General features: G+C 35.1%; 1 protein-coding gene across 6 annotated transcripts in view; it reads right to left on the bottom strand.

Annotated features, from left to right (window-relative positions):
• RAPGEF2 (Rap guanine nucleotide exchange factor 2) overlaps positions 1–22,054 on the bottom strand; it is a 287,869-nt gene extending 265,815 nt beyond the window's left edge. For all 6 annotated transcript variants that reach the window (XM_023505892.2, XM_023505894.2, XM_023505895.2 and 3 more), the window contains exon 1: positions 21,846–22,054. In XM_023505892.2, the coding sequence (XP_023361660.1) occupies positions 21,846–21,914 (69 nt within the window). In that variant the 5' untranslated portion in view covers positions 21,915–22,054. The remainder of the gene's footprint in view (positions 1–21,845) is intronic.
• Positions 22,055–22,374: the final 320 nt, after the last annotated feature.

The following is a 22,374-nucleotide window of genomic DNA, read 5'->3' as shown; positions in this document are numbered from 1 at the left end:
AGTAATCTGGCCAAAAGGATAAAAAAAGCCAGGGAGGAATCTGATAACTTGTTCTGGTCAAGTTCAAACTGCCATCTTTTTATAAAAGAGCTCAACACAGTTTAAAATGAACTTGGCAAGATTAAGTCAAAAGGAGATCTCTATTTTATAACAAGAAGGGTTGAGTGGCAGAAAAAGATAAGATATGTGAAGGGGGGGGGGGGGGTTGGTATCCCTGATGAGGATTTAATGATTAGATCAAGGATGATGAGATGTTCAGAAAGTGGTCAGAGTAAGGAAGGCAGATGAGTTTTATTATTGTCAGCTCCCAAAAGTTAAAACCAATGGAGATAACTGAAGAACGCCAGCAGAAAAGAAGCTGAAGATGTAGATATGCTTTTCCCGTCTAAGGGCTTATCTATTACATCAGTGACCAGGTAATAACCAAATGAATTTTCTCAGTTCTGACTCTCCCAGACTACTCTGCAGCTTTTGAAACAATATATTCCTTAGGCTTTAGTGATGCTACAGGGTAACTAGTTCCCCTACTCTACCCTTCGATATTCTCTTAGTTCTATTCCAGGAATTCTTAACCTGCAATTCTGTGACTTTGGATAAGGAAGAAAATTAAATTTTTTGTTTTCACTTATTTCTATCTAAAATTTAGCATTTCCTTCAGGTAAGAATTTTTTTTATTTAAAAAATAACCATGGTGAGATCTTAAGCTTTCCCAGGCTACCAAAGGGAATCTCAACACAAAAGGCTAAAAATCTGTCTATATCTATCCTTTTCTGCCCACCATATGCAGTAGATCTTTTTCCCCAGACTTCTTACTAACCAGTTTTTAACAGTTAATATTATGCATATAACTTCCCAATTAACATTGGTAATGCTGAATTGTATAGAGCTCCAACACAACTCCAGGGTGTATTAATTAGCCAGCTGGATATTTCCATTACAATCCAATCAACCTCAAATTTATCATCAGACAAAAAAAAAAAGTTCCTATTCCCCAAAACTTTGCTTTCTTAAGGCTCCCATCATTTTCCTAGTTATTTGGGGGAAGGAGGGAGGAAGAGTCAATGTCCTTTGACCTTTATTTTCCCTCATAGGCAGTGACAAAGTCCTTTTAGGTCTTTGTGGATCTAAGAACCCACCAGATCATCCAAAGGCCCTTTAACAGACAAGGAGGGCAACACTATATTCAAGAAGTAGAGCCTGTAGCCTGACTACTAATGCAATGGTTGTTCAAATATACATTAATGCTTTTTAAAGAAAGGAACTGCATTGAAGAGCTAGAAAATGGGGGAGGGAAATATTAGAAGAAAAAAGTCAGAGCCAGAGATTCTGACTATATTCAATTTATTTACTTAAAATCACTATGTAAAATGTCTACACATAAAACTTTCTTTTTGTTCCCATTTTGGCATCAAAATCACAAAAATTACTTATCATCCTAGTCCTCTGGCATATCTATGAACAATGAAAAACATTTCATTTTAAGAAGGGGAAAATTATATTATTTATTTTGTTCATGTTAAATTTGTTCAATTATCTTACTAAGGTCAAAACCTCCATAGGATCTCCTGTTCTGCTGCATAATAAATAAACTGAATAATCTGAAGAGGACTGAAAACTGAGCCATTACTATCCCAATTTATCATAGCTTCTAATTCCTGCTAGTTTTGAATCAAATGAATTTAAATCTTTCACACTTTTCCTCAGCTTTCCATTTTCACTGCTTGACACCATAGTCCAAGGTCATATCCCAGAGCTTAATGCTCCCAGATAAACCGCTACCTTTGTCCTTTCCTAAACACCCATTTTCTAGTTCAAAAGTCTTCAATGACTCCACAAAACTTACAATATCAATTCCAAATTTTTTAGTTTAGATTTAAACATCTTTCCTTAGAACCAATTAATGTCGATAAACACTAGCCTTCTATGTACTAAGCAGGAAGGAGGAAATGAATATGAATAAAAAACCCTTCCCCCTACACCTGAAAGGAGAAAGCAGGAGAGGACAAATCCAAAAAAATAGCAATTTTGGCTGGCCATTGAAACCCCTTTGAATGGAGGCTTTAGGAATTCTCTCCCATCAAGAAGCAAAGAGAACTGAAGAGGCTGAAGAGTTATGAGTACCAAAGCTAATGCAATTCTCATGATGATGAGTTTTGCTGGAAAGAGGTTTTCTGGGAGCAGAATGATAAATGGATTTAAATTCAAGGTGTACAACTAGAAGGAAATTAACGGCTAGTACTTAACCCTTCTATTTATTTTTTTCCCCACTACTCTGAAATGTGATTTCTACAGCTCTAATCTAATCTAATCTACTTCTCATCACTTCAATATAACACATGAGTAGGCAGGTAGTATGACATAATACCCAAAAAAAAAAAAAAAAAAAAGGTAAAGAAAATGGTCAATGAAACTTGTTAAAAAATAAACAGAAGAGTAAATCAAGCTCAGAAGGCACAAATTGGCCAGTCTGATTACTCTACAATCAATCTGTACCATTTTAAAAAGTGTATATAAAAAAAGTTAACAGTTTCATATACAATTCTCTTATCAGTTCTTTGTATATGGAAATGTTCATATTTTGTTGATATTTGTTATTCTTTCATTTTAATATTTCAACCCATCCTATGTGCTTTTCCATCTAAAAGTCTTTGAATACCATTCTTTCTTCTTTTCCTAAGTAAAGACTAATGAATGATCTAAAAAGAAAAACTCTTCAAATACAACTCTTCTCCCAGTAATATCTATATATGGATAAATCTTGCAATAGACAATTAAAGAGGAGTTTCCCCAGGGCAAAAATGATACACAAACAGACTTCAGCAAATTTATGATGCCAACCTAATGGACATTTTGAGGAAAATAATGATCAGAAAATGAATCATGGTAACTCATGTAACAAGAGCAAAGTAATGTGCAGTCTGAGTATTTTGCAGGTATCTGTAAAATGTAAAAAGCTCTAAAATAAGGTCTCCAAAGCACTCACCAAAGAACTGCACAGAATGGAAAGAAGTGAATAGAAAATACCAAGAGCAAAAAGAGATCACAAATTTGTCAGTAACTTTTTTGTTCAACAATTTGTTGAGATTGTTAAGTTGTTTCATTCCTATATAATTCTTCACTCCATTTGGGATTTTCCTGGCAAAATGCTAGAATGGTTTGACATTTGCTTCTGGAGAGGCTAAATTATTTTTAGCTTTTTTTATAGCCATTTTATTTATATAAATTTTCAAAATGACTATAAAAAAGGCCAAAATTTAAATATTAAAAAAAAGACCAAGTTGTGTCAGTTGACACAATGCATTTTTTAACCAATATGCAAAGAAAATAAAGACAGGATTAAAATATCTATTTCAAAGCAAAATTATAATCAACTTTCTTTTTTAACTAATCCACACATCTGGCCTTTCCTAATGATATCAAGATCAAACAAAGAATAAAATTGAAAATTTCCACAAAGATCATCTGCTTCAGTCTTCTCAACTTTACAGATGAGGAAACTAAAATCAACTGGCTAAAAATAAAGCTTTTTATTCAGAAGATCTTTCCCACCTATAAAGGGGAGAGAGGAAGCACCTAAAACTTGGGAAATAAAAGATGGTGAATTTATGTCATTCAATAATGGAGTTTTTACTTCCTATTTAGGAAGTCACCATAATCATTCGAAATGTTAATTTCTTAAAGTAGTTCTAAGAGGTGAAGGGGGATAGGATAGATCTATATATAGAATAAAACTAATATAGGCCTAGATCCAGTTGTTCTGAAGAGAGGTGATCAAGGAATAAAAACTGTTTGGCAACATAAGGTTACTGAAGTGTAGGGTAGCAAAGTACTGTTATTTCCCACAGCTTCTAAGAGAATAGGTAACCTATTACCATTTGATACAACTCTTATATACCCTTTCCTCCACCAGTAAAATGTAGTCTAGGAGAACTATTACAGAATAAAATAATACAATCTTGTCCATTTTGATTTATATATGTTAACCTTTTCCATGCATGTTATTACCTCATTCCCCAGCTTTCAAGTTCCCTTAGGATGCACTAAAGAGAGTTGGCACTGAATGGAGAGAAGTACAAATGTAGTCAATGCCAAACAACATCATTAATAATTCCAAAAGAGGGAATCTAACAATTATTGGCTAAATTAAAAATCCCAAATGGGCTATGAGAAAAATCGAAGGAAAAAAATCTGAAAAAGCAAAGGAAAAAGAAAGGCCCCTTATCCAAAGTTCTGCCTTGTGAGTTCCTTGAGAGAAGGGATGATATTTTTTAGTTGCCTGATTTAGTTGATTTAGTAGAACATTGGGCCTAGAGTTAGGAAGATCTGAGTTTAAATTCTGACTCAGAAAATCTCTTAATCCTGTTTGGCTCAGAGGTCAAATATAAAATGTGGATAATAAAAGCAACCTACTTCAAAAGACTGTTGTAAGGCTCAAATGAGATATTTTTTTTAAAAAGGCTTAACAGTGTCTAGCACATATTAGGGCTTAATAAATGCTTATTGTTTGCCTGACTACTGCTAAACTAAACAAAATCCTCTTCAGTAGCCTCTCTCTTTAGTTCTCTCTCTCCCATTTACATTTTCCTCTTTCCAAAGTATATCTCTTTGTACTCTTCTCTAATCAATAAAGTAAAGGATCTCAACAGCATTTATATTCAAATGAACTCTGGTTTTACCTTAATTATAAAGCAATACTGGTTATTAACTTAATAAATGAACAATCAATTCAAACTCTTAATCTATTCCCAGTCTCAAAGTCAAAAAAAGTAGGAAAAGAAAGTACAAGTTAGAGCTTTGTAACACACATCTAGGTACCTGAGGGGAAGCGGAATAGGATCTTCAGTTGGATTTAGTGCTAGAATCTTAGGTAGCATTAACTCAATAGTCCAAAAAAAAAAAAAAAAAAAAAAAAGAAGCTTTTATTTAGGGCCCAACTATGTGCCAGACATGTAATAAGTGATGGGAATACAAGTAGAAAAAAGAAAGTCATTTGGGAGCTTATTATCTAATGGAGGGAAGGCAATGGTAGTTTAAAAAGGAAGGGGAGAAGAACATCAGAAGAGGGAAGTAGAGACATTCTATTTGTTCAGGCAGCTAGGAAAAGAGATTGTTTAAGAGGAGTCCTGTCTTTAAATGGTTTTAGAATTCATGGCTCCTCCTTCCAATCCAAAGAGTGGTGATGAGGTGTGAATTCCAAGGCAGACTGATACAAACTGATAAGATTTTCCCAGAGATGAGCCCCCTGGGGCTTGGTCAAAAAAAGAAGTCCCAAGATAATGCAGTTAGGTGAGGAAAGTGAGTCCAGTTTTCTTGTAATACCAATTAAGAAATTAAGGTTTAGGGAAACTAAATGGCTTCCAAGCCAAAGTGTAAGTGCAAGTCCCAAATATTTTGACACTGATCCCTACTCACATATGAGAACATTCAAAATACTGATTCCAAGAGGTAGCCAAAAGAGGAAAAAAATAAAACAGCAAATACTCTCTTTATGCCTTATCAGCACATTATCTATCCCAAAGGAGAGGTAAGAAGCCACTTCATCACTGAATCTTCTCAGACCTTAGTAGTAACACCTGAGATTCAGTTCCCAAGAGTCTAAGAAACAGCAGCAGATTCTCCTAATCCCCCAAATGACAGCCCTGCTTCCAATCTGGTCCCCAGAGCCAGTGGGAAGGGAGGCAACCTACATGGAGAAAAGTTCTTCTCATAGCCTTCCCATACCAGCAATAGTAACTGCTGACTAACTACCATAGAAATGTTCCCTCCAGAGCACTAGTCCTACTTCTAGACCACTCCCGGAGAGTTGACAAATTTTCATAAAGTAAATTCTTTGTTGGCAAATTCCAAATAAATGAGTTTTATCAATTAATTAGGTGGATCCTAACAGGGCCTTTGATTTGAAAGACTATTAGTATTTTGTTCCATACAGATCTGAAAGAGATAAAAATCTTATAATTCATTAAGATTATCTTTCCTCACATAGTCTAAATATGGGAGAAAGGATATGCTTTAAGAATCTCCTCTCCCTTCCAAAAAAAACTAAAGTAAATTATTCAGAAGCATATAATAGCAAATGCACTTTAAAGATAGTAGATAATAACAATGAAGTTGAACACCTTGTGATGAAAAGTACTAAAAGTAAACTTTTAGAAGTAAATTAATTTTTCCAGGATACCAACACAGCCTTTAGGAAGAGTATCTGTCATAAAACAATTAACTGTACATAAATTATTCCCTCTTCACAAGGTAATCTCAACCTGTCCAGATGCTCCTTCCCTCAAGTATCCTATCCCTTGCCCAGAACAGCACTACATTCATTTTGCATATAGGAAATAGGGACTGAACCTATGGTTTCAATGGTATAGGCAACTCCTCCTCTCTAGATAAGGCCATTCTCTATCTTCTCAGCAATTTAAAAGTTGCCTAGAACACTAGAATATTAAATCTCCAGGCCATTGTGTATTAGGGGATTATCCATGGATCCATTCATGATGGGAAATAGTTTATCATTGATAATCTTGGCAACTTGATTGTTGTTCTATTCATTTATTCCAGCTGGAGTTCAGGTCACTTATGGAGGGTTACATGATTCTCTATTATCAATTTACAAATTTGTAAAAATTCAGCTAATCTTAACAGATTATCTTGCAAAAGGAAAATAATTTAGGTTCCTCTTCTTCACCCCATTATATACAAGCGAGTGTTGTTGCATTTAACAAAATGAAAACACAAACATCATAGCTACTCACTCATCTATAACTTAAGTCCTAACCTTGTGCTTCACTGGAGCTAAGAATGGGTGGCTCTTGGTCCAAAGTCTCTGACAGCAAAGTGACGAGTTACCAAATTCAATAAAGCTGGAAAGACTGTTGTAGCAATACTAGGGGGTCAGTGCTGGTTGTCTAAAACCAGTCTGCTTAAGTTAAAAGATCCTCCTGCAAAAGTTTGCACATGGTCATTATTCTTCGGGCTTTTGCAACCCTCTTACCAAGAGCAAGTAGGAGGGTAGAGGGGGTCTTCAAATCATATGGGTTGGAACATATACCCCACTGGGTCAGTACAGGGAGTAAAATCAGCACTACTGTTGCCAAAAAAAAAAAAAAAAAAAAAAAAAAAAAAACTGTTGTTCTTTATATTATAAATATATATTATAAATACTGCATACTTATTCATTTCAAAGGAAAAGAACAGCTTTTAATTCAATCCAGAAACTCTAGTATCTTCTCATGCCTTCCTATGAAACTAAATGAATTGCTAAAAATCCAATGGTGGGTACTAAGAAACCATAAATACTCCTATCTTACTAAACAAGCCAAGCTAGCAGTTTGTAAATTCTCTATAATACTTACTTCATTGATGATTTCACTTTAAAGCTGTTAAAAAAAATGCTTAAAACTTCATACTCAAAACTAAATATGGTTTCCTAGGTCCATAATACAAGTAAAAAGTGAGGATACTTAGGGTCAAACCTGACATTATATGTGGTAATAAACCAGTTTTGTTTAAAATATAATCTTGCAACTAAATATTTGTTTAAATTTACAAATATGACAGTCAATATAAAAGTACATCTAAAGCACTAGTTAGCTCAAAAAAAATTTTTTTGAAAGAAGCAAATAGTACATCTGGTTCTTTTGGTTTAAAAAAGAAAAAGCTCGAAGACTCAAATCAAATATTATCCTGTAAAGGACAGAAGGAAGGTGAAATCCTCTAGAAAACCAGATTAATAAATAAAAGACTGAGAATAAAGCAAAAGTCACTAGATTACATTATACATAAAAGATTAAGTAAAAGTAAAATCCCAAATTCTTTAGTGAAGGGGGGAAAAGATCAACATAATGATTACTGCTAGAAGTTCCCGCAGAGATAATTCTATTTAAAAATCATACAGTGGGTCTCTGATAATGTAATTATTCCAAAGGTCTATAAGGAATCACTTTGCAGAAGTGAAATAGGATGCCCAAACCCACCATCATTAAGAAACCACACCCTCAATTACATCACCTCAAACCAGGGCAAAGTAATCTGTGCTAAGAAAGAGTAAACTACTCAGAAGGGGAAGGGAACTAGGGAAGAATAGCAAAGCTATCAAGCAGTTTAACATCCTGGAATGAAACTGTATTAAATAAACCAGAATCATAAAAAAAAAAAAAAAAATTATCAATGTGTATTCAGAACTATATATGACATTTTACCCAAATCATACTAATAAATAAGATGACAGTCTTTTCAAAGTGCATAGCTCATTAATGGAACCATTCTGACTTGTGCCAAGCTAGGGAGATTTTTTGTTTGCCCAAGTCATGATCTCTTTGAGCCTCAGTACACTCATTTGTAAAAGGAAGGCATACAAGTGAATAATTGCTGACTTTCTTTTTTGATCTAACTTTTTCAAATTCTATAATTTAATCAAAAGAAAGTTCTTTAACTCCAAAGTTTCCTTACAGGAAACCACATCTAATTCAATGGAAGGCAGAAGTCATATTTATGATTGGAATGAGAGGAGGGAAAGTTTTCCAGGATCCTTATGATGTTACCCAAAGTCTTTCCAAATCCATCAAAATAAAGTTCAGTTTAGAAAAATGGAAAGAAAATGTATATAAAAAAAAATTCTACATAATGAAACTAAAGCACGTTAAATCCTCACGTTTCCCCATGGCCCAAAAAATAGTTAGATAACCTTGCATTTTTAAGATTCAGTTTTATTTATAAGTATTTCCCTATCAATATTCTCTACCTCTCACCTTACCTCGCTTTAATTTCTCTCTCTCTCTCTCTTTCTCTCTCTCTTTTTCTCTCTCTCTCTCTCACACACACACACAGTCCCAAAAGTTTTAGTCAAGTTTAATAAGCTTATAAGTATCAATTGATCAATGATGGACAGAAGCAGCTACACCCAAAAAAAGAACACTGGGAAATGAATGTAAACTGTTTGCATTTTTGTTTTTCTTCCCAGGTTATTTTTACCTTCTGAATCCAATTCTCCCTGTGCAACAAGAGAGCTGTTTGGTTCTGCACACATATATTGTATCTAGGATATACTGTGACATATTTAACATATATAGGACTGCTTACCATCTAGGGGAGGGGGTGGAGGGAGAGTGGGGAAAAATCGGAACAAAAGTGAGTGCAAGGGATAATGTTGTAAAAAATTACTCTGGCATGGGTTCTGTCAATAAAAAGTTATTATAATAAAAAAAATAAGCTTATAACTACACTTAGACTTTTGAGACAGTAGTATATAAGCTTTTCCCTCCAAGTAATTGGATGTGGTATTTATAGCACTATTCCATAAATTGCACTACACTGTAAAGGGAAAAAATAAGGCCTTTAGACAAGAATTTAAGAAACTATTCCCTTTAAATATACTAAGATTTGTAAGTGACAAGTAAATTCAATTCAGAAAATGTTTCTTGAATATGTGTAGGACAAAGTGCTTAGTCTAGGATATCCAAGAAAACAATAAAATATCCCATTCCCCAAAAACTCATATTCTACTGAGGAATAAAAGGAGATAAAACAAAATATATGCAGAATAAAGCAAAGCAATGTCATTAGGGAGAGCTAAAAATAAGCCTGTGAGAAGGGAAAGTGATGAGGTCAATTCTCCTGTAGAAGTGGTACTAAGCTGTGAAAGAATCACAGCCCAGATGTAAGAAACGGTACAAATGTAAAGAAAGGAATATGAGAAAGAATCTCCTATAGAGAAAATGGTTAATAGTTTGGTTTTGATCGGAAAAGAACGTATAAAGGTGAGTAATATGAAATAATACTGGCAACATCAATGAGAACCAGAATGGGGAGGGCTTTAATATAACTTCATGATTAAACTAAGTCCTAATCTATTCTTGTAAAAAATTATATGTTAATTAATTTGTAAAATAAAAAGATAAAAGGTACATTGCCTCAAATCTTAGCATCTTTTCTTCAGATCCTTTTTTAATACATAAAAAGCAATTTACCATTATAGTCGGTACATTATAAAGCAATGCATTATCCTGAACACTTGGGAGAAAAGGATTTTAATTTATAGTCAGCACTAATTATCATGTTCATCATGTTTGAAGGTGATTAAAAAAAAGGGTTCAAATAACTTTCAATTCAAACAATTTTAACACCTAATATATGCAGAATACAAACTAAGGAACTAGTGTACATCCGAAGATTAGGTAAACCACAGGTCCATGACTTGATGAAATTGAATATGACTCATACACAGTAACTCCAGAAGATAGCTATAAACAACATGCTCAGTGACTATCTAAAGGAAAACAAGTGGTATAGATGAAGGGAATGGATGAAGGCTGCAGAATTGAAAATGACCCTTGACAGATTTATGGGCACTATGTGGGCAAAATAAAAAGGAATGAGGGAAAAGTAAGCAAACAATCTGAGCAAAGGTAGAGAAGCCGAAGAGACTTCGGTCAAATTCTTTCACTTATCTGTGCCTCAGTTTCCTCATCTATAAAATGATGGTCAGACAGATGGCTTCTCAAATTCCCTTCTAGCTCTTCATCTGTTATGTATGATTTTATGGTGGTTCTAAAGTTTTCAGCACAGTCCAGTGTGACTATACCACAGTGTCTAGATGAGAATATTATAAATTAAGATGGGAAAGGAGAATGCAGAACTTGAATACAGAACTAAGGAGTACTGAATCTTATTCAATAATCAATAAATAACAACCATGGAAAGTTTTTAAGAAGCATGACATGACCAAAGAGAATGAAAATTAATCTGGCTGTCCTTCAAAAGGATCTTTATATCATCATATGGAGAGAGAAAAAAAAATCAATACCAGCCTTCTAAAAATGCCCCCTTCTCTCAACAGGATTTAAGAAGATTATATGTTTACTGGAGGGAAGGGAGAAAAAATTCAACTCCTGATATGATCAAGACCCTATCCATATTTTGGGTGATATATAAGTTCCCTAAAACTGATATTAGTTAGGTGGCATAGTAGATGGAGCAATGTCAAGAAGATAAGAATTCAAATCCAGACTCAGACCTTTATTAGCTGTGCAACCTTGAACAACTCACAACTCATTTAACCTTTGCCTTATCTATAAAATTTGTAATAATAGTAAGAACTTTCCAGGGTTGCTATGAGGAGAGAATATTAGCAAAACACTTTGCAAAATTTAGAGTGCTATGAAATTGTGAATTATCATCATCTCCATCATCATCATCATCTCTTCTTTATTCTTCAGCTTACACTACATAACCAGCAAAGAAAGGGAAGCAGAAGACTTGAATTGAATTCAAAAGCACACATGCTGGGGAGAGGGGATGGGGAAAACAAGGAAAGAATGAAGACCTCAAAACTTTTATATTTTAACTTCAAAAATTAAAATGTTTTGTATGGAACTACCTGCCATCTAGGGGAGGGGGTGGAGGGAAGGCGGGGAAAAGTAGAAACAGAAGTTTTTGCAAGGGTCAAATTGCAAAGGTTGAAAAATTACCCACGCATATGTTTTGTATATAAAAAGCTGTAATAATAATATATAACAAAAATTTTTTAAAATTAAAATGTTTATTCCCTAAACCTTATGAAACTTAAACCATTAGACACACAAATGAAATAAAAACATTTCTAACTTTAATTTTACCTTTTACCTTTCAAAAGGAATGACAGATATAAAGACAAGTTAAAATTCTAACTCCCAAGTATTACAACAAGGTCTCATTGGCAATAAGTGGCAGTTTTGAGATCTGGAGCTATAATTTTTTTAAGAAAGTGTAATACTATTACTATCATGGCTATCCTACATCAAAAAAGATTATTTCATCTTCTGTCCTTTCCATTTGCCCTAACTGAATATTTTCACCAAAATCTGGGTCAATAAAATAATTTTAATTTGAAAACCTGAAAGTACTTCCTTTGAGATGTCTAAAGAACTTAATTACTTCCATAAATGAAATACATATACATATATATATATATACAAGAAGGAGTTCATTTTATTAAGAGAGCATCACAGTAGAAAATAGGTGACATCAGCAAGAGAAAAAAAGAACTTTGGAGTTCCTTTTAAAGTCAGATGAAAAATAAGATAAAGATTAGTATCCCTCCTGTTCTCTGAAATCTTCCAAGCTGTGTTTCCTTCAGAGAACTTCTTTATATAGCTCAAATTCAAAGTTAAGAGGATTGTAAAGAAAAGCTATGTTCTCTTAAGGATTCCCAATTTATCTTCCAGTAGTTTTTTAGAAAAGCATGAGGCTTTTGAAAAGGTGTGCAGCTTTCTGCATCCTAGGCTCAAAAATGCATAGTTTACACTCTTAAAGGTCTTCACCAAATAAAAAAGATTAGCTCAGTCTATCTACCAGAAGCACAAAACACAAAAGGCAGTACAAGCAGTAGAAATTGGATAAATGTTTACTGATTGATACTGTGGTTTCAAACTCATTGACACTTTAAGATACCAAAAAATAAAACTAAATTAAATTCATCTGAAGAGCAACAGTATATTTTCATTCATAATTTGTTTTTTCATTTTTCTTCCTATAATCACTCCAAATGCATAAAGCATCCAAAGATGTTAATATTAATAAACAAAAGCTTTAATTCATTTTAAATTAATTCCTCATTTAACACATCTCCTCTTTTACAAAACATCCCTAGAATAAAAACTTCATCATTGTTAAGTTTCACAAGTACATACTTAAAACCACCGTTTTTAATTTTCATCCCATTACTACAACTACAGGAAAGAAAAATTTCTAACATAAATTTTACAAAGTTGTTCAGAGTTTTTAAAATGCTAACTAACAAGACCTTATGAACTTAACATTAACAAAAAAGTCACTAAATTCTAAGAACTACAAATCAAAATCATTAGTACACAGAAATTCACATTCATAAGTTGTCTTGCTATTCTTATTGAAGGAACAAAGGCAAAGTCCTTGGATAAATGATGACCTGCTAATTACTGATATGGCCAATAATGATAAAACAATATTTTTAATGAACAAGTTAAAGTTTGAGGAGGGGAAAAGGAAGAGGAGAAAGAGGAAGAGGGAGTAAAATATTTCTTTAAGAGGAATATCAATTTTCCAAATGAATCAGGTATATTTTCTACCTTTTCAGGCTTTAATTGCATAGTTGAAAGTAATAACAGGGGCAGCTAGATGACCCAGCATATACAACACTAGCCCTTGAGTCAGAAGAACTTGAGGTCAAATAAAGCCTCAGACAATACTGACTGTGTTAACCCCAGCTGCCTTACAAAATAATAATAATAATAATAATAATAATGACAACAATTTAACTAACTTAGCTTATGCTAATACTTATATGGTAGGTGATTTGTATATTTATGTCAGGTACTATAGCTGAGTATTTTATAATAATTATGCCATTTAATCTTCACAACCTCAGGAATTAGTTGCTATTATTATCCCCATTTTACCGAAAAGAAACTGAATCAAAGAGTTTAAATGGCTTGCTCAGGGTCCCACACAGCTAGTGTCTCAGGAGTTATTTGAACTCAAGTCAATCTATCCACTTCATCAGCAATTACCTCCATTACTAATCAAGACTTCAAATAGAAGTTTCCCCAAGATTAAAGTCTGTAACTAGGGACTCAGCTCTCCTAGTCTTTGTCCAATCAAACTGGGAATGAAAGAATTTCAAATGCCCTGAATTATCTGGTGGTATCAACAACACTTTCTCAGCCAAGATCCTATGATCTGTGGCTTGATATCATTATCCCCGTTTACTAGTTACCCCATAAAAATTCTCTTAAGTGATAAGCTATTATCAAACTTGAAGGAAGGAAATATTTATTAAGGACCTACTATGTGCCAGGAACTGGCATAAGCACTTAACAAATATTTCATCATTTAAATCTTCTGAGTGACTTTGGAGAAAGGTGCTACATTCACCCCAATTTTACAGCTGAGGAAACTGATATAGAGATTAAGTGATTTGCCCAGGGTCACAGAGGTAAGTGTCTGAACAGTCTTAGCTGAACTGGGATCTTCTTGAATCCATCCAGTACTTAGTACTACTGGCTGCCTCTAAATGGCTGTTGTCCAATCAACAATTAAGTTCCGGAGAAATAACTAAGATTTTTAACTGGTCACAAACTTTTTTACTAAAGTCATTTAAGGAGTCTTTTTTTCCTAAGCCCAAATATTCAAGAGGGGGGCAAGAAGAAGGGGGTTTAAGAATAGGAAAAAGGTGGGATGGAACTTAAGCTGAAAAGGCACAGGCAATAAGCCTCACAGACAGGATGTGAACCCAGGTGCTCTGACTTCATACTGCTTCATGATGCAATGATTTCAATAAGCTAAAAAGAGAAATTGAAATAAGCAAACAGCTCTGTACACACATCCCTACTGAAGTAGCACTTTCTTAGGATATAACAGTTCACACAAGGCTCGGATCTTTCCTGGAAAGATAACAATTGTAACAGTTGCCATTATGTAGCAGTCAGCTGATTTCTCTTCCTTTAATTGCTGAGATCCTCAGTGCCCTTTTGCCTATAATCTCCTAAAGCTGGATGTGCTGTATGGAATCCCACCTTCACCTCACCTTCCAAAAAAAAAAAAGAAAAAAAGAAACTAAATGTGACTAATTTCTTCTTTTATCGGTCTCTTGTTCGTGGTTAACCTGTGTAAGACAAGAGAGTGGAGGAAGGGGAGAAGTGTTCTGAAAAGTTACTATAATTATGTTGACTGTATCACAAATAAATTTCCAGATCAAAACTCCCCCACCCTAATTTTACCTCTTAGAAAATAAATGTGCACCTCCCTCCCTTCTTTGGTCAGAAACAATAGGTATAGAAGATTGCACATCCTGTCCCTCAGTAGATGTGGTGATTAATTTTGTTTAACTGTTTTCTACCCCTTCTCTCTTTTTTCCCTTTGTCATAGGACACTTTAGATAGAGGAAGAGAAGGGATATACTTGGAAATGACAGCAAATGCAATTTTTAAAAAGTTAATTAAATCCATGTGTGTGGGCTGGTAAGAGATGGTACAAGTAAAAAGTCACTTTGGACCTCTCAATTTTTGATGCATTCAAATGGGAAATTTTTTAAAATGCTATTTTCAAACAATATATGCTGTATATTTGAAGAACTGGATCAATAAGTTAGTATGATTATTTTGAAAAATCAGGAATATTATGTATAACCCTTCCACCTACAGGTCATCCCACTCACAATAAGTATCCATCTTGTCAGGCTCAAATGGAAATCAAATAGATCCCTGAAGTCTCATATTGACTTAGAAAATAATATATTTACATATTTATGTTCTATTGTAGTTTTATTTGTTTTCTTAAATATCTGCCATTACATTTTAATCTGGTTCAATTCAATTTCCAGGTGTTAGACTGTTGCAGTTGGACTGTGTAATAGCTCTGAAGTAACCTATCCTACAGGACCAGAGTTCTAATCCCTCCTGAGTTCGTACAGAGGCTATGTGACCCAAGAACAAATTACTTAAAATTTTCAATTCTGAATTTCTAATCTGCATCTGTAGAACTCTCTATCCAGAGAGTTCAGTGCAGTAATGAAATCACAATACAGACATAATAATAAAAAATTAATAGCCTACCTAAAATAAATGTGATGGTCTTGCTTACATATATAAGTTGATTACTTAGAATACCAACTTAAGATCTATCAAAAAAGAAGCAAAAGGATAGTGAAGCACTCCAGTGGAGTATGACACAAAATGCCAGGTATGAAGTCTGAGGAACTGGATTCAAATTTGTCCAGATGTGACAATAAGTATGTCACTTAACAATTCTAGTCCTTAGCTTCTTGTAGACTGTACTAGATAGTCTCTAAGATCCCCTACACTTTAAGATCTAAGAGTCTTCACTTTCTCTTATACAGAATGGGAAAGGCCATGCTTCATATGAAGGCTCCAAATAACATAGCCACAGTCATATTTCAATGCAGATAGCAGCTGTTGCATCCATATGCATAGGTGGTACAACTGCTTTCACTATATTTTAATTCAAATGAACTTACAAAAAAAAATTGTAATCCAATGATTACAAAACAAGCCTTGTTGCAACATAGTATACAGGGCTTTTTTCTCCAGGACATCATTCCCAGAATTTTAACAATGATCAGAAAAACAAAAGAGATAATTTCATGAGAACACTTTTTTTTTTGGGGGGGGGGAAACAAAACTAGAATTCTTAAGTGACTAGACACAAAACTCTAGCTTAACATTCCCCCCAAAATTACTAGAATATGAAATATTGCATCAAGCCCAAAGAAAAATACTTCATTCTCACTGGTCCAAAGCATGTCTTATACTTTCTTGGGATTTTCCATAGATTATAGGAGTGCCCCTATCAAGGAGCTAACTCAAACTCTTTCAAATCATCTTATCTCAAACTTTAAAAAGTAAGTCTACAGAAATATTCAAAAATGCATAAAATTTAATCATGTACAAAAGAAGCATGAAACATAAAGCTGTGGTAATTGAGCCCCTAAGAACATCCAATTCCCAGATTTTTCTATTTCACTTGCTATGGTAATGACTGAGCCAGACCCAAATAAAATAGACTAGTCCTCTTTCAAATAGTTATCTTTCCAGTAAATTGTATTAGAAATAAACATAAGCTACTGATACTGATCCCAGACCAGTCTTGGGAAAAGAAGCAGTGAGATATTGGTAGAGAATGTTGCACCCACTCTCCTACTTACTTGATTTTCTTGATTTTCACAGTCACAGGAAAATTAGGGTGATCCCTGAGATTTAACAGTGGTGAAGGAAAAAAAAAAGAAAAAGCATCCACAAATTTTTTTTTTTTTTTAAGAAAATCAAGTAAGTAATTTTATACCATATCAGGGGAATATCCCAAAATTATATACTGTTATGAAAAGACTAATAATTACAAAGCTATCGTTTCAAGAAAAATCTTACACTCTAAACCAACAACCTACTTGTAAGATCTTTATTGATATATTTTAACATATTTAACATGTATCACACTACCTGACATCTAGTGGAGGGGGTAGAGGGAGAGGATAATTTGGAACAGAAGGCTTTACAAGGGTCAATGTTGAAAAATTACCTATATATATGTTTTGTAAACTTTAAATGCATATGTTTTGTAAAACTTTAATTTTAATAAAATAAAATTTAATTTAAAAAATAAGATCTTTATTGAAAAGATGACTCTTGTGCCATAGCCAACATATACAAAGTTAAAGAATTATTTTTAATTATTAAATATGCCAAATGTTATCTTAAAATACCAAATCTCCCACAATACTAAAATTGTAGAAAAAAGGCATAGCATGTAAAAAAAATCTATTATCACATTAATGTAATTTGGCCATGTCATAGTTGTTTATATGAATTTGAATTTATCATTTCTTTTTTTACCTACAACCTCAAAATGCAAGGACAAGTTGTATACAGAGATAGCATGGTATAGTAGATAGACTTCAAATCAATAAGATCTAGATTCCAATTCTACACAAGATACTAAGCTAAGTGACCCTAGACAAAACACTTTCTGGACTTTAATTACCTTCCCCTGTAAAATAAGGAAGAGGCTTAATGATACTAAAATCTCTTCCAGTTTTAAATCTATTCTATGATTCCATGAAGAATGAAGAATAACAGATGGACAATACAAACTGAGAGTGCCAAAAAAATGTTTGGAGAACCAAAGGAAAATCTCTAGTACACTGCAGCTCCCCTATGGGAGGATTCTCTAATAAGGGATTATGGAAATGATAACAGAAGATAATCACAAAGGATGGGGAACCAAAGATGGGCTGTGAGTTTCAGAGATGGAAGTCCTGCCATTTACAAGATGATGGATCCAGATTATCTAAGTATCAAAAATGAGAGACTATGAACATTTTCTTTTTTAACTAATGGTCTCAAATAAATGACAGTTTAAAAAAAAAAAAGCCTTAGTTGTTATTTAGGAACATAAACTCTTGAATCAAAAAAGTAACTAGTTAAAACTGAGCTTTAGCAGAATCAAAGCATCATTTGGCAAATGAAATGATGCAATTGTATTCACAAACAATGGTACCAAAGAACTTATTTTGAGTGGAAAATTTCCCTGTAATATTCATATTCCTTTCTCATAATTAAACCATTGTTTTTCCTAAATGTTTGACAGTTGAACATAACCCAAAGAAAGACAGAGACAAATTGAGATTCTTTTTTTTACACAGGCACTTTTATCAAGGAGGACCTGAATCAAAGAAACTGACTCAATCTTCCCCTTATATCATGACACATTTTCTAATGACAATTTGTAGAAAGTTAACAGTCCTGTGAGTTTGAGACTATCTAGTCAGACTATTCACGATTTAGCAAGTGAATTAATGTATTCAAGTGAACAAATGGTTCTCAAAAAATTCAAACTGTTTTGCCTCAATCTAAGTTTATCTTTACAGAAGACATGATGTTAAAAAGCTCATCTTTAGAAGAGTAACTCAAAACATCATATGAAGCTTTCAAAAGAGGTGCTGATTATGTGCACAAGTGAGATTAGCTGCTGTTCTATGTGAAATGTTCCCCCCCCAAAAAAAATTAAGCTACAACAGACAGGAGCCTTTCAAAGGGGTACAAACCACTAAGCTACAGAAATAGTTTAGAAAATCATTTCATTATATAAAGCCTTGAAGGATGAAGCTGTTTGCAATTTATTTACTTCTGTTGCATCATTAAATTTATTTAGTGATGGAACTTACCATTTAAGTCTTTAAAGTCATCGACCCAAATAGTTTTTAAAAATCAATTACTTAAGAGAGCTGGTGGTTTGGGATTTTCCAAGTGAAATAACCTGAACAATATAAACATGCATATGTCTCTTTTTATTATTATTTTCTGAGGATTTTTGACTCCTTGAACACAGTACTCCATTGACAGTCTGGCGAGGTTTTCAGACCCTGTGTAACTAGGGCACATAATGGAGTAATTTTTTTTTTTCATTGGACTTAGGGTTTTTAAATCTTTTAAAAGATGGCAATGATGTATCCCTTCTTAAATATGAGTCTTCTATCAAAGATGTTGAAATAAAACTCAGAGGAAAACCTTGAAATGATGTGTACTTCAAAAATTAACTTCTCTTTCCTAAATATCAAAATCTCTGGGTTTAAACAAAAGTTCCTCCCACTATCTGTCCACTTGATCTGTCAATTAACTATGGAAACTACATTTTGTGTCATCACAGATTTTCAGGACAACTGATTTATCTATATATAATACTTTGCCTTCACTGAATTTGAATCAGAAACTAAAATTCTGGATAAGTTTCAAGGGCCAAACAGAAATACCTTCCATCTTCCACACAAAAGTAAGTCCTTCATAAATCAGAAGACAGCTAATCTATTACAAATCTCAACCCTCTGTCTTCTCTTCTCCAGACCAAACATGGTTTGGTTCTTTAACCAGTCTTTGCATACATGACCTTCATCCTAGTTCAATTATTCTGTATTATCTAAGGATAATCTTGTCTAATGTTATTTAGAAACTACTGTCAATGTATAAAATTGTATATGTATAAAATGTATAAATTATTGTCAATGTATAAAACTTTACCAGCTGTGTGACCCTGACCAAGTCACCTAAGCTCTCAGTTTGATGACATTTAAGCCCCAATTTTGATAAACTCCACCTTTAAATTTATGATGCCAAGGTTCTTTATGAAAATGACCCTCTAAAGGATTCCAAATATCTATTGAAACCTTGAAAGCCCTTTCTCCAAGTTCCTAATTTAGCTGTCTATAGAGAACCAGGTTTCTAATGTTGACTCCTTATTGCATTCAGGCCAATTTCTTGCTATGTCCATTTTAGTCAATTCAATTCTACATAACTGGCACAGAAACAGGAAAGTTTAACAGTTCATTTTATTTGGCACATGCTTTCAGCTGTCACAGAAGAGGTTTTGTGTCTTCCACCTAGTCTGATGGCCCACCACCTGAATGACTGGTTTCTGAGAAACTGCCAGTCTACTAAGTGATCAACAGCAATGTTCTTTTTCTAATCTGCACTAAACTTACATCATCTCCCAGCTCTCCTTCCAGGGTTCTAAGGTTCTAAGCATATGATTTCACTTCATAGTTCAAACAGCATTCTTTAAAAAAAGTGAAATATCTAACAGAAATTTGCTTTTCAAATCATAACCTACTGAGCCATCCATTTACATATGGAGAAGTATTTGGAATGACTGCCAAATATAAAGCAAATACTACATGAGACAGGGATACATAAAAAGGGAATACTATGCATCAGCAAAACCTTCCTTTTTCCAGCTGAAATAGTCTTTTGAGAAGAATCTTTCTAGAGATTGATTAAAATAATTTTATTTACAAAATTAGTCTTTCTTTGAATTGGTCAATGTATGCAATCATTCTGTGAGCTCTCAGATACCCATACATCAACTTCCCTGGAAAATTTTTAAGTGAGACTCTCACATCATCTACCAGACTTTTGTCAAAATGAAACTATAAACCTGTATAAAATGTCCATATTCTATGCTGCTTGCTTCTTTCTTCATGTTAAAAGAGGAAAAGAAAAAAGAAATGATATCCAAATGTAGGGAGGAGGGTAAGGAGGAAAAACAGGTCTGATAATAGGACATAACCAACACAGAGAAAGAGGACATCATGAAGACAGGACAGATGGCATTAAACTCTAATGAGTTAAGTAACGCTTTCAGTCATTAGTTTCAGAACTTCAGCTTCTGTTAAGGATCAGAAGAGCTTATTTGTCTTAAGACAGTTGGAAGCAGCATCCCATCTAGTCACCAATTCAAAATTGAAAGAATATGTAGTTGTTCAGCATAATTCAGTCAGTTGCAAAAATAGAACCCCCCCCCCCAAGAAACTGATAAAGGAGGGAAAAGTCAAGCACATTTGTTATAAAATTTCCCTCATCTCAAATACAGTCTAAAATAGTCAAATGCCACTCAGTTTTCTCTCCAACTCAAAAAAAAATTTTTTTAAACCTCACCAAATTTAAGTTTCTAAAGGTAATGAACTATCAACTTGAAAAAGACTGGGTAATGTAAAAGAATAAGTTCCCTTTTGTGCAAATTGTTCAAATATCATCATTACCTATGCAGGTAAATATCCCCGATTTGCGGTCAGTTCCGTAATCTAAACTACAAACATTTCAAAAGCACCATCTCTGGCCAATATTTTCACACAGGGGTGGGGGTGGGAGGAAACTTAGCATCCCTTCTTTAAAGGGCACTGTTAGGCAAAATTAAACACAAACACACACACACATTTTTCTCTCCTAGAGAGGATAAGATTGCCAGAATATTAAATTCAGTATTTTGATCGCGTTGTACAAAACTAATAGTATACCTCCACTTTTGCACGCTCCCCTGAGTTTCCCTCTACACATAATTAGAAAAGGAGACATAAAGACCTCCAACTAAAAGTTGAAAGGGCACCATGCAGAGGAAGAGAAGTTTCCCAGGAGTAAAATCTCCAAGCCTATGAAGAGTTGGTGACCGACGGCCCACAGTAATCCTGAAAGAGGGATGGGGGGTGGGGGGAGGATGATTTCTGAGTAGGAGGCAATGGAAAGGAGAGGGAGGGAAGACTGATGATTAGGAACTGACAAGGGAATTCAAATCATTCACCCGGGAGTAGAAGGCATATCCCAGGGCAAGGAGATGCGAGGGGAAGTAGAATAGTTGGAAAAGGGAAGGTATGGAGTAGTGAGGGAAGGGCAAAGAGCGCCAGGGGGCGGCAAGATTATGGTCATGGGGGAGGGGGCAGTAGGAGAGTAAAGGGTGGCTGAACTGGGAGAATTAGAGAGGAGAGGAAAAGTAGTGCAAATCGGGAAAGGCCGTCGTCGGGGGCCGCGAGCCACGCGAGGGCCAAGGGCCGGTACCTGGGGGCTTCTCTCGGCTGGGTTCTTCATTACCGCCTGGCGGAAGCTGTTATCCACGTAGGACGCCATCTCCCCCCCGCGGGGCCGGGCTGGGGCTGTTCCTCCCAGCAGCAGCAGCAGAGCTTCGTCCGGGCCCCGCTCGGGCTCTAGCGTTTCCTCTGTGTCTCGATCCGTCCGCCCGCAGCGCAGCAACGCAGCCGCAGGGGACCTAGGGCGCAGGGTCCGCAGGGGGCTCCCGCGGACACTGGCCTGGCCGGGCCGGGCCGGGGAGTGGGGAGGGGAGGGGAAGAGGCAGGGGAGGCCAAGGGAAGAACGGGGAGGGGAGGGAAGGGGAGGAGATTGGGGGAGGGGGAGAAGAGCAGAAGGCGGCGCTCCTAGTGCTGGTGCTGCTGCTGCTGCTGCCGCCGCCGCCGCCGCCGCCGCCTCCGAGGCCGCCGCTCCCGGGCCTCTCTGTCCTGGGTTACTTGTTAGGGCCGGGACCCCGAATAGCCAAGCCCCCGGGAAAACACTCCCCGAATCTTCGCGGGCC

Source organism: Sarcophilus harrisii, chromosome 6, assembly GCF_902635505.1.
Source record: "Sarcophilus harrisii chromosome 6, mSarHar1.11, whole genome shotgun sequence".
Lineage (NCBI taxonomy): Eukaryota > Metazoa > Chordata > Mammalia > Dasyuromorphia > Dasyuridae > Sarcophilus > Sarcophilus harrisii.
The sequence above is the reverse complement of the archived record's forward strand: the minus strand, read 5'-3'. Positions and strand labels throughout refer to the sequence as shown.